This window comes from Arachis duranensis, chromosome 3 (genome assembly GCF_000817695.3).
Source record: "Arachis duranensis cultivar V14167 chromosome 3, aradu.V14167.gnm2.J7QH, whole genome shotgun sequence".
Taxonomy (NCBI): Eukaryota; Viridiplantae; Streptophyta; class Magnoliopsida; order Fabales; family Fabaceae; genus Arachis; species Arachis duranensis.
Genome location: NC_029774.3, coordinates 1,935,567 through 1,951,195, shown reverse-complemented (window position 1 = coordinate 1,951,195; position 15,629 = coordinate 1,935,567). Strand labels below are relative to the sequence as shown.

Sequence of the window (15,629 nt, the reverse complement as noted above, 5' to 3'; positions counted from 1 at the left end):
ATGCACACAATTTTAGGTTTTTGAAGATTTCATTCTAACCAATCTAACACTATGGATACAAAATGAAAAATGAGAGAAAAAAAATAAAAAAAATTAAATTTTTTTATGTGTTGTTTGAATGTAAAAAAAAATAAATAAAAAAGAGATGAAAAAAATTATAATAAAATAAAATTACATTAATATCTTTATCTATATTATATATAAATTACAATATATTAATATAACACAAAGGGTAAATTTATAATATATTTCTCTTACAAATTTTTCTCAGTTTTCTTCGCATAGATGAATCGAAAAGTTAAACATGGATTGCACGTCAATTTTTTTCCTTTACATTCAATTTCCAAACAGTGTAAACCTGTAAATGAATATATTTCTACTATGCCCCTTAATTACTCTGTTTTTTATTTATCCCTTTAGTTGCTTAAAATCTAAAACTATCATGGGTTATATTTCTATTACGCCCCTTAATTACTCTATTTTTTATTTATCCCTTTAGTTGCTTAAAGTCTAAAACTACCATGGAACCCATGATGATTTCTCGTTGAGTGTTGCTGAGATTTTCAGCTTTGAGCGTGACAACCAATGTGACCTCCACCAACAGCATCCGTGACAACCAACAGCACTAGTCTGGGTCAGAGTCGCTATTGTGGGATGGGTGAAGACCGCCATTCTGTAGAGGCGAGGATGATGCCACTGCTGCCTTCGTCCCTACGGGTATTGACAATTTTGGGTTGCAACCTACTCTTCCTCTACCCAGCTCCCTCCTCTGCTTCCTCTTCTTCCTAGCTTCATCCGCCTTTGCAATATATACATTAAGGGGGCAAGCTAGAGATACGTTCATTTAGAGGGTCAGAATGAAATCTCAAAAGTCCAACATCGTGTGCACTGAAACACACTAAGTTAATGGAAAGACCAAAGCTGAAGCCTAGATACATGCAGAGACAAGGAGAGTTCAAACCCATAATCCTAACCCTTGGGTTCTTGTTATGCCACAATATTCGAGTACACCTAATCTTATTTCTGTTTTTGATAAATAAGCTAGGTAAGTTATGCTCCCCACAGCTTTGCTCATTACGAATAAAATTAATAACACTTTATCTACCTAAACTTAAAAACTTATTATTTTTCAGAAAATGCAAATCAACCAACGAAACTGTAACAAAATATGCAGCAACACTCCCATTAATTGTTAAAATAAGCATTAAAATATTAAGCGTCTTGCTAGACAGTTTTGGAGATAATAAGCACATTGTAACAAATTCGGGAGATCAACTTGTAGGCATTGTTATTTGTTAGGATTTAAGATAAAGGAGAGAAGTGGAAAAGAATTTAAATGGTGAAATGGAGTAGAGTAAAATTTAATAGCAAACAAAGGAAGCTCATAACATTACCACGGGCTCCCATTCGTTCTCAAAACCATCAACCCAAGCATAAAGTTGTGAGTGAGTGAGAGAGAGAGAGCTTGGAGATTTTTTTAAGGGGGAAAAAAAAGGAAAGGAGCCAATTGGCTTAGCCGGACATGCCACAGTATTACACCACATACCCACAAGGGAGGTTAAACGATACGGAAAAATACAACAATAAATATGTGACTTAAACTATGTGATTTTGAACCAACAAGTTCTCACCCTCCGAAGGGAAAACACTCAACTAAGATCTACCTGCTAGCACCGGCAGTTTGATCACATTAGTCATTAGCATTGATGGTTGATGCCTTGAAAACACCAGCACAGCTCCCGTCCGCAAATCCAGAACTGGAATGGATTAGAAAAGGGGGAACATGAGGGCATAGTTACAGAACAAGACAATGTTTATATGACGTAACATTATACCCCTTCATTAAGGCTTAAAAAAAGGCACTTAATTTTCATTGTCATATGCACTGGCAAAGTGCTAATGTGATATAAACCAATTAAACCATAAAGACTGAATCAAGAGAACAGAAGATCAATAATTACCAACTGCAGCTATAGATTAACGCTTCTTGGGAATTTCATCACTAGGTAGCCCAATACAGCATTACACCAATCCGGAGTCAGTCTCATCTCCGTGACACAAAAACTGTTCTGTCCAATTCTGCACAGCTTCACCAATGCCAACAATAAGAGAATACATAGGCTCGCAAGGTCACATCCCAAATGTTCTATTGTACAGATCACCAGAATTTGGCATCCGATATTTTGAATCATCATATCCCGAGTAAAATTTATTAAATCCAAATCTTTCATTTCTCAAAAGTTCAGCCACGCCTAGATTATTTCCACTTTGCATCTCATTCCACCCATCCCACTGCCCATTTGACATGACTGCATTCGTAGATTGCTGCAGAGACATCTGAGGGTATGGGGAAATATTACTGACCTGGGATTGGTCTAACCTTGAAGATATACCATAAGAATCTCCAAGCTGAGAAAAGGTATTCCCAATATCCGGAAATCGAAGATTCTGTTGAGGCTGTGAGAGAGATCTTTGCATCAATAATTGAAGTCTGGCCTCATTATTGTCGAAGTAATTTAACTGTGGCATGAGATTAGATCGCATGTCAAGTGCTGGGGTGTTTAGTGCCCCTTGAAATCTCCCTTTACCAACAGCCAAAATAGCAGGGTCCATAAATTCAATATCCCCTGCACCACCGATATTTCCAGTTGGGGCTGTTTGATATGAATTTCTCAAAAAAGAGGAATGGTCAAGCAATGAATTCCCTGTCAAAGATAAGAACATTCATTACCAACCAATAAATGATTTCAAAATAGCACAAGTCAAGAGACATCATAACAAACCAGGCATCGAGTCAAAAGCCTGCTCCACTCTCTCATGAGAAGAAAAGCCCGGTGGTGGCGGCCTGCTTGGAACTGAAAATCCTGGTGGGGCTGAAACCTGTGCTCTTGAAACAGCTGTAATGCAAAGGAGGCATGGTGTAAGATTATACAAAGCCTAGAAACAGCTAACATTTGCTATAATATTATGAGCAAGTGATATGATTTTCATTCAAAATCAGTGATCAACTTAAAACAATACAAATTTGAAATGTAATCTTGGTTGGTATGTATATAAGCAATTGGCATTTAGCCTGACATAGAAAATTCTTTTTCCCATCTAGCAACCCATCAACAGCAAAGACGAATCAGCTTTGCAGGACAAAATAGAACGTCAAAATTATTCTAACATACACATCAATATCCAGTACAAACTAATAAAATCACAGAAGTGATGATAGTACCAAGCGAAAGGGCCAAAAGAAGTGGAGTGTGTGACGTAGAAGATATAACAAAACCAATATATGCCAGAAAAGAACTCAATGCATGAGTAGTGCAGTCAGTTTAAGGGAAGTTATTTTTATAACCACCTGAAAGCTTGTTATTAGAGTGAAGAAAATGACCACTGCTGATATTTTCAGCATCCTCAAAATTACTTGTGGAAAAACCATTTGCTATGCCCAATTTATCCATATAGTAATCTCCTTCCACAAAATCATGGATGACCGAGGACGTCTTTAGCTGTGGTTGGCTCACACCATAAGATGGATGCACATCATGGGATTGAAATTTGGATTCCTCCTGCCTCGCAAAAGAGAATCTAGATTGATTATTACTCTGAACTTTCCAGGAGCTAGATTTCTTCATCGAACCAGACTGGTTTTCAGTGTTGTCACCCAACAACTTAGCTAAATTATGCGGTGATGTCATTGAATCATCCCATGGATCCAAGTCCATAGACAATATATTTGAAATTATACTACTCTCACCCTTATCAATAGCACAATCTCGTCCAGTATTAACTGCTTCACTAACTAATCTTCCAATGCTTTGTCTGTTCCTTTCATCAAGGAAACCATAAGAACTGCTGCTGACCAATTTTTCAGGGTATCCACTATATACAGAGGAATTTGAAAGATATTCATTCCCATCTCTTTCATTAGCTGACACAGAACCAGCATTTGCACCAGTACATGATTCACCAAGCTGCTGAAGATGAGGGCTAGAATGGCTTGATACATGAAGGAAACTAGTTGACTTTGGCAAATAAGATCGGCAAACAACTTCTGGATCCTTAAGTCTTTGATTATCAAAAGATGCTACATCATCTTCAACACTATCTGAAACTAATTGTGAATGAGAATCCAATCTCCAATCTAAATGTTCCCTTGAACTACAAACCCCATTATCTGAGCTAGCACCTTTACCAGCCTCATTTGAAGTTATTAAATCTCTAAACTTGTCAACATTATGCTGTGTTCCTTGAATTTCAGGAGATTTAATCAAGAAATCAGAAGGCGGGCTACTAGGTTTGGTTATGCTGGAATTTTCTTTTGCAGCATCTCCATCAATGTCAATGGAGGATAACTCACAGGACAAATTCTGAATCTCTTCATTGGTAGCAGTAACTGCTTCCTCAGGACCAGAGCTGCATGATTGTCCAGTGATGTAAGTGGAATTTACGGTGTTTAGTGTAGTACAACTACCTCTATCACTATCTTGAGAAGTCAGAGAAGACAACTGGCTATTCAATTTTGTAGGCACGGGAGAAATATCCGAAGCCAAAGTTTTATCACCTGTACTAGCCACAATGTCGACACTATTGTATTGTTTAATGGGTTTCAACAGCCCATTTTTCACTCCAGGCATACCATGACTCCCATCACCTGATGGTGGCCTTTTTGTCACATCACAATGCAATGCAGAAGCCTGAACTGTACCAACAACAGCAGCTGAAAAAGGTAGTGAGCTGCCAACTGTATCAGGTTTTGCCTTGGCTGGTCCATTTTGACATGATTGACCTCCCGCAGAGGGCTGACAATTTGTAGTTTGGGTTCCCCTAAGAAAAAACAAAATATATGTAAGACACAATTATCTCATGACAAGTTCACCTTTCAAAGTATATATACCACATATTACCATACCATGAAGAACTAGAAGGAAGAGCTCCAGGTCTCCCACAAAATCCATTAGGAGGTGAACCTCTTACCGTGCATACAGAGTTCTGATTCATCATTAAATATAAATGTCAGTTTATTCCTATTCAACTGATGGCTGCACAAATACACTTCACAAGTAGTTTAGCAATTGCTAAAAGATGAACAGACAACATATCAAAAGATAACACCAAAAAGAGGCATTAGTACACAACACGAGAAAATCTTACACTTGAAGCATTTTTAACAATAGGCTTTGCCAAGGAGTTATTCATGCCATCATCAAACGGTGGAGGTAATATACTCCCCGACCTCCTTTGCATGTTGTTTGTGGCACCAGTGATTTGCTGAACTCGACTTCTTCAAAACAAGAGAGCAAGTCAACAAACAATTATATAAAAGCACTACATTCAGTTCAAGATTCAAAAAAGAGAATTCAGAAACTGAATTGCCCAAATCCCAGTTAACGATTCAATTTATGTAAAATGAACCCCCAAATACATAACAATTGATCTAATTGACTTTACTAAAGAAAAAAAAATCATCATGATAAAAAAAATTGCTGAATATCAACAATGATAGATGTTATTTTTAACCGAAAAGTTTTGAAACGAAGTTATAAAAAAGTACCTGGTGTATGCTGAAATTATTTCATCTTTTGTAAAACTATCTTCTTGAGAGCCAACCTCATGTAGGTATAAACAATCAGGATTGCTGCAAGGCTGGTTATAGAGATATTTCCCCAATTAAAAGCATAACCAATTAAGGCACAACTTAAAAAACTGCAAACACAGTATCTTTCATACCGCATTTCGGAGCCATGCATGACAATATTTTGTGGTTCCAAAACAAGCCCTGAAAATGCGAACATAATTGTTAACCAAGACTTTGGGTCATACATGCCATTTGCAAACCAAAAAAGAAGAATATGTATGTTTTTTGTACCTTAGAGGTCTACCCTCCAAAACAAATCCATGTACATTTTGAATACAGCGAATTGCTTCTTCCTCCTTTGAATAAGTAATATATCTGAAACAAAACATCCAATTAGGAACTGCCCATTAAAGTAATTAAACATGTTTGTACAGACAAACAGAATATATCAAAGAAAGGGGCACAAATATGCTGCCACCCTTTTTAAGTCCATGCTACCTATAACTCTAGTTGAAATCATTTTGTTGGTTGTAAGAATTGTTCAATAACCCAAAACAACGCATAACAAAACACGGCAACGTAACCGAGAAAACCATAATGCCAGTGAGGAGAAAACTAAACCACACAATAAAATAACTTACACACTGCATGTCTCATTTGGAAACTGCTGAATAACACCAGCAGCTGTCCGCGACATCGACACTTTTAAGACCTTCCCGTACTGACCAAAATATTCTCGGCGCTGGAGAAGCTGTATAAATGGTGATTAAAATAAAAAGGAAATTCAATCAGGGAAAGGACTGAAAATCAAGGATGAAACATTCTGAATTAGAAAAGGCACCACTCAGGTACTCGAGCAATGAGAAGGTAAAAATTTTACTTCTTCATCTGCCAAGTTGAGAGGCAACCCAACTATGTAAACAAGGTTGCGCTGAATCACTCGCACGCTACTGAGCTGCTTCCTGCCATCAGAAGATTTAGTCTTTGCTTTCTGATTCTTCATCTTTTTCTCCATATGAATCTCATTCACCAATCTATAAGCAAAACAAAAATGGTGAAGAGCTAGTTTCACTTTATAATAGATTGGAATGTTAAAAAACTAATAACGAAAACTTCTTTGTCTGACATTATCAGTTGTTCCACGTGAAACATAAGTTGAGATCTCCTAAAATATATCTGTTGAAAAAAATTATTTTGACAAACCATGCTAGGGAATGAAAATTGCTTAGGGAATCAACATAACATTTCCAAGCATACAGAAATATATGGTTAACATAACAACCTCTCACAGTTTGCAGCCATCCCAACAATCTTTTCCTTATCATAAGGGGAACGACATGCAGGGCATCGACCCTCTGTGTCATCCTTTTCAGCCATGTCCATTATGTGGTGCCAGCACCAGACACATATCTGCACAATTAAGGAGAGATGAAACTGACATTCATTGGAATGAATCTTGTGATAAAGACATATAATCAGGAAACCAAACATAGACAGCATCTAGTATATCACAAGTAAAAGTTGAAATGAGTTGGAAGAGAAAAAGAAGGGATACTGTGTTTTAACCACCATTTTTAGCCTCACCGAAGTTGAAACTCCCTCCATCCCTTCTCTTCTATCACTTTCACGTTTTGGTACAACAATGGCAGAAGATGGGGAAAGGGAAGGAGTAGGAAACAATCACAACAGTACAAACTAATATAGAAACACGCCAGTCATGCCGCAAATTTAATTAAAAAAAATATCAACAACAAATGCCAACTCAAAAGATCTCAAGCCAAATAATTCGGCGTAATAACGGCTAAAACTTGAAGCTTAAAAAATAACGATTGTTCAAATATCAAGATTAACGGAATGTTGTATACACTAAATAAGTAACTAAACTGACAAGGAAATCAAGTAGCCTTTACAAGATGAATATAAAACGCTGTTTTCTTCTGAAATAAATAAATGTCACTATAAAAGCTTCCTAATCATTTCAAGACCATAAGATATTATATAGAGTCAAACCTCATAACCACATTTGCATGGCTTCAACTGCTGATCGGTCAAATCCATCTCTTCAGCACAGAGAGGACAAGTCCTTTCTCCTTCGTCACTCATGATGGCTCTGAATGTAAAGAGGATAAGCCATAAGGCCAAAGTTAGTCAACTAAACATAATTATATCATTATATCAATAATAAATAATTTTCGTCATAAACTTTAGCAGAAGATTCTTCTAATAGCCCAAAAAATTGAAGATAGAAAAGATAAAAAGAAAAAATAAATCCACACCCAATGAGCTCAAAGAAAATAGGAGTCTCTACACACTAAGGCATTCACTTCAGAAACACAGTAACCAACAACCACCGCTCAAAAATCTGAGCACCGGACATAAGGCAAAATATGATATAATAAATCGACATTAAAAAATTATTAAAGAAATAAAGCGAGTTCAGAATCCATATAAACCCCTAACCCACCCACACGATCTTTGGACTCCATAAGATTCAATTAACAAATCATTGCCAAAAAGATCTTTAATGAATCAAACACAAGTACGGAACAGATCAACTGGACAACCCATCAAAACACATAAAATCGGATTAAATAACAATAAAGAACGATAATCAATGAGAACAAAATATCCAACATGTAAAGCAAAACCGAAAAGACGAGCTCCGAAAAATTGAAATCAGAAAACAGGCGAATGAAAACAGAATTCCATGACGTCAATAGCGAGGTCTAATTTGATTAATCAGAAAAACCAATTAGGGATCTAAGAGAAGATGCATCTTCTCTTCTCTGTTCCAATTAGGAAAGAAAAGAGAAATTAGGGTTAGGGATTGAGGAGTCGGCAACTCACAGTGTTGAGATCGAAACGCGAAAAACTGTGAGGATGAGATTGTCTCGAAAGCGAAGAGAGAGAGAAATAGAGAGAACAAGAAGAAGCGCACGATAACGAAGACGAAGAGAAGAGAGAGAGAGCACAAAAGGGCAGAGAAAAACCACAAGGTGTCTTTTAAAAGAGAGAGAAAGAAAGAGAAGGTGCTGTTTGGATGGCGTTTTTGGTTCTCTTCCCTCTTTTTATCTGCGCGTCGCTGTCATTGTGTGCATCATAGAGGTCACTTAAATGGCCTTGGATTTGTAGCTAATTACGACGATTGCCCCTCATGTTTCCTCTTCTGTTTTGTCGAGCTTCTTTAGGCCACAGCTGGTTCGAGTGTTTTTGGTTAGGATCTTTCCGGCAACACGTGGTGCTCCTGATGACTGACACCTGGCTTCTTTTAGATCCGACGAATGTGCTTGTAGACAAAATAATTGTCACTGGAATATCGACATATATTTTTTTAAATGTTAACCAAACTTTAGTATACCACTTAGATGGTGATTTGTCTATTAAATTTTTGAAAATTTTAAAATTACTCTTATTATTTAATTTATGTCAACTTCATACCTAAATTTCAAAAGAAAATTTTGTTTAAATTAACAATTTTTATTCCAATAATGTCCTTTTTATTTTCCTCAACTTTCTTCTTCCTCTTTGTTTTCCTTCCCAACTTTTCTTCACTAGTCCTCCATAAACCCTTTTCTTATTCATCATTGTCACCTACTTCCTCCACCTCCTTTTTCACCCTAACCACCACAACAACCATATTGCGCTAACAATAGCAAACAACTTAGAAATGCTCTATGTACAGATTGATGATACGAAGCTAATTAAAGCTCAATGAAAATCTTTCATGTGTGTCTCCCAAATTTTCAAGGGAGCTAATCATATTCATATCACGCCAATTTCAACTTCATTAAAATAGTACCCTTCATCACCCTTCATCGTTAGGATTTGAATATGTCCACGGTTTTTCAATCTCTTATTTTTGTATGTCTTATTACAACAATGTAATGGACAATAATGATATTTCCTGTAGTGGAAAGAAGAAAAGGAGATGGCGCCGACGTGTTGTGCGACAAAGGAGGAGATATGGTGACCATAGTGATTAAAATTTAAAAGGAAAAGTATATGAAACAATGTATATAGTGAAAAAGTGAACAACCGTCTAAAAGGTAGTGTTTGTTTGCAGAAATTGGAATTGAGACTCGGGGACAAGAACTTAATATTATGTTTGTTGAGTTAAAAATTGGTATTAAATTTGAGATTGGTACTTAAATTTGAGTTTCTGTCTCCAAAATTTTAATATTTTAGTACCTTCAAAAAGTAGAGATACAGAAGATTGAGATTTTTAAAGACAGAGACAGAAACTTTAATAATATTTTGTACTTAAAATACTCCTATTCTAATTAACTAATGTCAACTTTACCCTTTTTTCAGATTAGGACTTTAGTGTTAGCAGCCCCCTCACTCCATCTTCTCATTTATTCTTCGAAGTCTAGGTTGCAGCCTCTGCATCGCCAATGTCAGGATAGCACCTCGTCGCCGCTGTTGTAACCACCGCACGGTAAGTGAGTCACTGTCGAAGTTCGTCTTCCTAGGCCGCGTGTTCTCATGTCTTCATTTTCTCCTTTTCACAAGACAACGTTCGAGGAACCTAATTGAAAGAGTCTCCCTGTTGCTGTCGAATTCAACAACTTCCTTATCGTCATCATAGCTTGTGTAACCTAGGTTAGTTGTGGCCAAATTTCTTTACTGATTTTGTTCGTTTTTTTATGTTGCGACTAACGTTCTGTGGATTTGATTATTTGTTCTATTAGATGCATATAAAGAATTTTTCTTTTTCTCTCTTCAATGCGATTTGGTTCGTTATTCTAATGTATAGATGCGTAGATAGCTTTTGTGGATTTGATTCTATGTTCTCATGTCTTGTTTCATTAATTTCGTTTGTGTTGTGCTTCTTATGAATTAGTTTTGGTCATGCTTGATTTTTTTGAAACTCATGTTTATGCAGCTTTTGATTTTGAACTTTTGATGCTCTTTTTGCAAAATTTATGTCTGTTTAATGTGAAATTGTGTAAATCGTTTTGTAAATATATGATTATTGTGGCTATAACCAGCTCACTCAAAGTGATTTCTGAAATCGTATAGATGAAAAATTTGTTAGCTTAGTTGTAGTTTAAAGAGTAGTGTCACTCCAGTAATATACTTTGATATTCAACTATAACTAATAAAATTTTATATAACTGCACCAAACACTTTATTTGAAATTGGGTTGCACTTTGTTAGGGGAACATGTTAATCAGGACCAGTTTTGCAAATTTAACATATTTTAAGAGTTGGTTAAGTTGTTGTTATCTTTACTAAACCCGTCTCTTATCAAATGAAGTAGAATTTTTATTTTAGCTTAAAGGATAAAAGGTAAGATAGTCTTTTAGTCTATTTGAATCTTCAAAATTAATGATTATTAAGCTCATTTGAATTATTTAATCTGCACAAGTCTAATTAACTTTTCTCTTTTTATTTGCGTGACTTGTTAAGACCTTGTTAGTTAGTATAACTCCAACTACTTTTTTCAAAATATGCACAAGTCTAATAGCCTTTTCACGTTTTCTTGTTTAACTTCTTAGGATGAATAATCTCAACGACATTAATATAGTTTGTATGATAATCATGAATGGTTCAAAGTATTAACTCTTAACGTAACTCATTCAATTTAAACCACAACAACTTTTGGAAGACTTTGATTTGCTTAAAATACCTAAAAAAGTCACTTTCAGTACATGAAATGAGAGAGGAAAATTGATATTTTCATTTAATGTATGTTTCTATTGTATTTCCTGTTTTGATTTCTAATTGAAACTAAATTAAAATTGAGAAGTAAATAGTGTTAACTGTCTTTTGGTTCCAGTTTCTTGATCTTGTTTTTTGTTATAAGAAGATATAGCAGATTTTATATCAAGAAGTGTTAGATTTATTTGAATGTTTATGCGTTTTTTAATGTAATAACTTTGCTAGGAAGAAATGGAGCGGTCGGAGATTATTAAGCGATGCGTGTGTTTTTATGAAGAGACGAGATCCAAGCATGAGGATTTGATGTTGTTCTTTGTGCTTACGCTATTTGTGTACTTTAGGGATAGAACTAGTGGCCAACTATCATTAGGCGGAATAATGAATAATAGAATTAGACGTGAGGCTTTAGAGCGTATTGTTGGTGAGGGTGATGGGAATTGTGTTTGGGAGTTGAGAATGAATACAAATGCCTTTGCTAATTTGTGTGAGTTGCTCCAAGTTCAAGGAAGACTTAAAGAGGATGGTCATGTAAACCTGCCGGAGCAGGTTACGACTTTCTTAATTATCTTAGCGCAGCACAAAAAAAATCGTAGTCTGCAGATTAGATTTTGTAGGTCCAGAAAGACAATTAGTAAGTATTTTAATAAAGTTTTGAAGGCTATAATACGTATTCAAAGCATTTTATTTGCCATATTGAGTAGTGTTGTAATGGCTGTATTTTAATTTGTATGACTTGTTGAGATGGGAAACATTGTAATAGCACCTCTTAATTTGTAATAGCAACTAACTGTTTGTGGTTCAGTTTTACATATTTGTACTTGCTTATGGCGTAAATTGTAGGCTGTGGATTAATTGTGGTTATTTGTGTTATTGTTTGCTGTTTTATTATTTTTTGTTAAGTTATGTTAATTTATTTTAATTTAGTTAATTTATGTTCACAATATTTAATTTTTCACAAGGTTGATTATCTTAATTTTGGTAGGTAAAAATGGACAACAAACGCATGTAGAGTGATGAAGAGACTAATGCTTTTGTTAGCTTCATGGAGAAGTTTATGGTAGATGGTCAGAGGGCTAACTGTGGGCAATTCAAACCCCATAACATTCGAGAAACTGGCTCTGAAGATGCTGGAGGCATTCCCCGGTTGTACCCTGACTGCGAAGCACTGCAAGAATAAGCACAAGCGGTTGAAGGAGAAGTATCAATACGCCGCTGACATGCTTGGATGCAGTGGATTCGGTTGGAATCATGAGAAACAATGTGTCGAAGTTGACAGCAAAGATGTCCTTGATGCATGGTTGAAGGTGAGTGTGATCCATACTTTTTAATATATCATATAAGTATTTGGTACCCTTTAATTATCTTTCTTTTAAGATTTGTATATAATTATACGGTTTATACTGAATCTGAGCCACTTTTAAATTTGTATCTAAGCCACCTTTGAATGGGATTTAGAGTAAAATAAAATTTGTGCTTACCTCTTTTGTTCATGTTGAATTTGATCTTTCTTTTGTTCTGTATTTTCCTTTGCATGTTTCCCTCTGCAAATTGCATTGATTAAAACAAGTGACACGTAAAAACAATGTGTAATAATTGGTGAAGAGTTAATACTATAATTTGTATGTGTGTTTGTTTTGGTCAGAGTTAATGTGTGTTTTTTTTAGACGTGTTTGTTGAATTGGGTTTATATTTTTACAGACACATCCAACCAAGTTCTACAGTACTGGCAAGCCCTTTCCTATGTTTCACCGGCTTGAGGGTATATTTGGCAGGAATAAAGCCACGGGAGCAGCAGCAGTTAGTGGCTTTGATGCGGAGGAACAGGATAACGAAGAGACGGAAGACACTACAATTGGATTTAATGACTCTGAGATGTCTCCACACCCAGACAACGACAGAGGGCCAGTAGTGCAAGGATAAGCCTCACATTCTGAAGCTGGTGCGAGTGGAGAAAGCACAAGGCAATATGGGAGGAAGAGAAAGCAAGCTGACATTTTGGAGAGGATGGCTGACCATATCAAACAATCTTTGGCTAACCAAAGGAAGAATGCCCAACTACTTGCTGATGCCATTGTTGGTGTGAATGATTAGTTTAAGGTTGGTGAGAAGCTCACACAGCTTGGGTTCAATGATGACGAAGTGGTGAGGGCAATTTTAAAGTTTGCCAAGAGTCTTATTGTGTATGCACACTTTTGGAGTTTGTCAGATTCACAGATGATTGGCCTTATGTGTTCCATTATATCAAGTTGAGAAGTGACCGACACTTGTTATGTGGATTTGGCTTAGGGTATTAAGTTTTTCACTATAGGGTTTTAGTATTTTGTGAGATGGTTATATTCAAGATAGTTTAACGTACAAACTTATATTTGGTATACATTTGGATAGATATTTTGGTAATGCCTTTTATTTTGGTCTCTATTAAATAGGTGTAGGTTCTTCGTACAATCTTTTTGATATTGTGGTATGGTCTTTATTTTGGTCACTTGACCATGAATTGTTGGCTAAGTACAATACTTATAGTCATGATCATGTTAATGATATTTCTGATAATTATTTGTCATCAACTGTCGCATTCTAAACTTCGGATAATAAAAAAGAATAATCATTTACCAAGTGGAAGAATTATCTATCTTTTGTAATGACAGGGGACGGTACAATATAGGGTATATGAATGATGTGCAAACATGAAGAAGAATGTGATTAGATAGAAGAAGAGCATGAAAAAAAATGTGATGTTGGTTTCTTAGGGGTATATGAATGATAGTACCACAATATTTTTTTATTTTTTATTTTAAAAGAATATGGTGAGAGTAGTGGTGAAGTAAAAAAGACTAGAGTGAGAAAGAGAAGAATAAATGTTGAAAATATCAGATTCAGCTCTAGCCCTACATTTTAGAAGTGGAAATGGGTCTTCAATAATAAAATGTTACATGCAAATGTAAATAAAAATAAGTTTATACACATACCGAAACATGTGCTCATTTTATATTTAATAATGAAATATACTGAAACATGTTCTCAAACTAGTTATTACAATTTGTCATTTGCCTATTTGATTTCAAAGGTCAAATTACAACTTAAACAACAATACTATGACCAAGACAACACAGACTGTAGAAACAACAAGTTGAAGGAACGCTAACAATTTTAGATACACAACATCAGTATGAAAAATTTCAACTCGTTTGACCGTCTTCAAATTAGAATTCAGTTGACAAGAGCTATAATCTCCAATGTCAGAATGTTTGACCTGCCCATCTAAACCATCCACATCGTCTTACAGGACAGGCGTAATACTTTCTACCCGGGTTGGCAATGCTATTTGAGACTTGTAACGGAGCTCTTAAACCACACTTACAAAAATGTTCTCCCGTTACATTGCCACTACTGTACGAACCACTTGTAGATCTTCTACTTGTGGAAGCCATTGTTAACCAGGCTGCTATACATTTAATAGTAAGTAAAAATCAAAACAGCTATCAAGAAATAGTAACATAACATAAGAATGAATCAACTAGTCCGAATAAAATTATTTAATGAAGCTAATCAAAACAAATTTTTCAGTTCAAGATATTTTCTATATGTTTGAAGATGAAACTACACCAATTAAGGTATGTGGTGATTTGGTATACAATGTTGACATTAGTGATTTAATGGTAAGGCAGTTTAGTTTTGATGTATTGTCGATGTTTGCATCTTGTTACATTGTTCTTTTTGCTTTAGAATTGTTGTTGTGAACTATCCTGGTTTGATTCAAGGAAATATTGGATTTCAGTTTCGGATGATGTACAAAAAGAAGTAGAGGAGGGGAGGGAGACTTCTTCTCAAGTCAAGGGGCGACGGATACTACAATTCAATGGCCAAGAGAGGATCATTCTCTTTCCAAGGAAGAGATGTCTTTGTCATTTTAAAAATTAAACGTTGGTGCTTCTAGCTTTTCCAATAAATTTTCACACTCATAGTATGTTAGACAGTAGTAAAAATACAATCCCAATTAAAGATAACACACCAATGTGTACTAATTTTGATAAAGAAAAAGAGTGATAATAGAAACATAATTATGATAAATAGGATTTGGATCCTCTAAAGTTTGAATTTCGCTTTAGAGTGTGATCTCTCACCATTTATTTCATAGGTGGGACCAACAATAAACATGAAAGAGAAACTATTCAAGGGTAGAAGATCACACTTTACTCTCTAAAGTAAAATTCAAACTTTAGAGGATCCAAATCCTAATAAATAGTTCTCCAATTATCTTCTTTGTTTTTCTATACAGTAATCATCATAAATAAATTTATAAATATAACAATCACAAATTCACAAATCAGCAATTAACAAGCACAAATAAGGTAAAAAATTTTTTATATAATACGCAAACCATGGAATCAACACTCAG

At 35.4% G+C, this 15,629-nt stretch overlaps 1 protein-coding gene across 2 annotated transcripts; it reads right to left on the bottom strand.

Moving 5' to 3' along the window:
• Positions 1 to 1,995: 1,995 nt before the first annotated feature.
• On the bottom strand, positions 1,996 to 8,609 carry LOC107476910 (uncharacterized). 2 transcript variants are annotated; one of them, XM_016096854.3, is made up of 13 exons: positions 8,417 to 8,609; positions 7,580 to 7,679; positions 6,852 to 6,979; positions 6,450 to 6,603; positions 6,211 to 6,320; positions 5,861 to 5,944; positions 5,722 to 5,770; positions 5,546 to 5,637; positions 5,146 to 5,275; positions 4,904 to 4,983; positions 3,350 to 4,818; positions 2,784 to 2,897; positions 1,996 to 2,705 (listed from the first exon to the last, which is right to left on the bottom strand). In XM_016096854.3, the coding sequence occupies exons 2-13, from the start codon at positions 7,670 to 7,672 to the stop codon at positions 2,131 to 2,133; spliced, it is 3,078 nt and encodes a 1,025-aa protein (XP_015952340.1). In that variant the 5' UTR covers positions 7,673 to 7,679; positions 8,417 to 8,609; the 3' UTR covers positions 1,996 to 2,130. The 2 variants fall into 2 exon arrangements, with proteins under 2 accessions (XP_015952340.1, XP_015952341.1); XM_016096855.3 differs by having other exon boundaries at positions 5,146 to 5,272.
• Between the last annotated feature and the right edge of the window lie 7,020 nt (positions 8,610 to 15,629).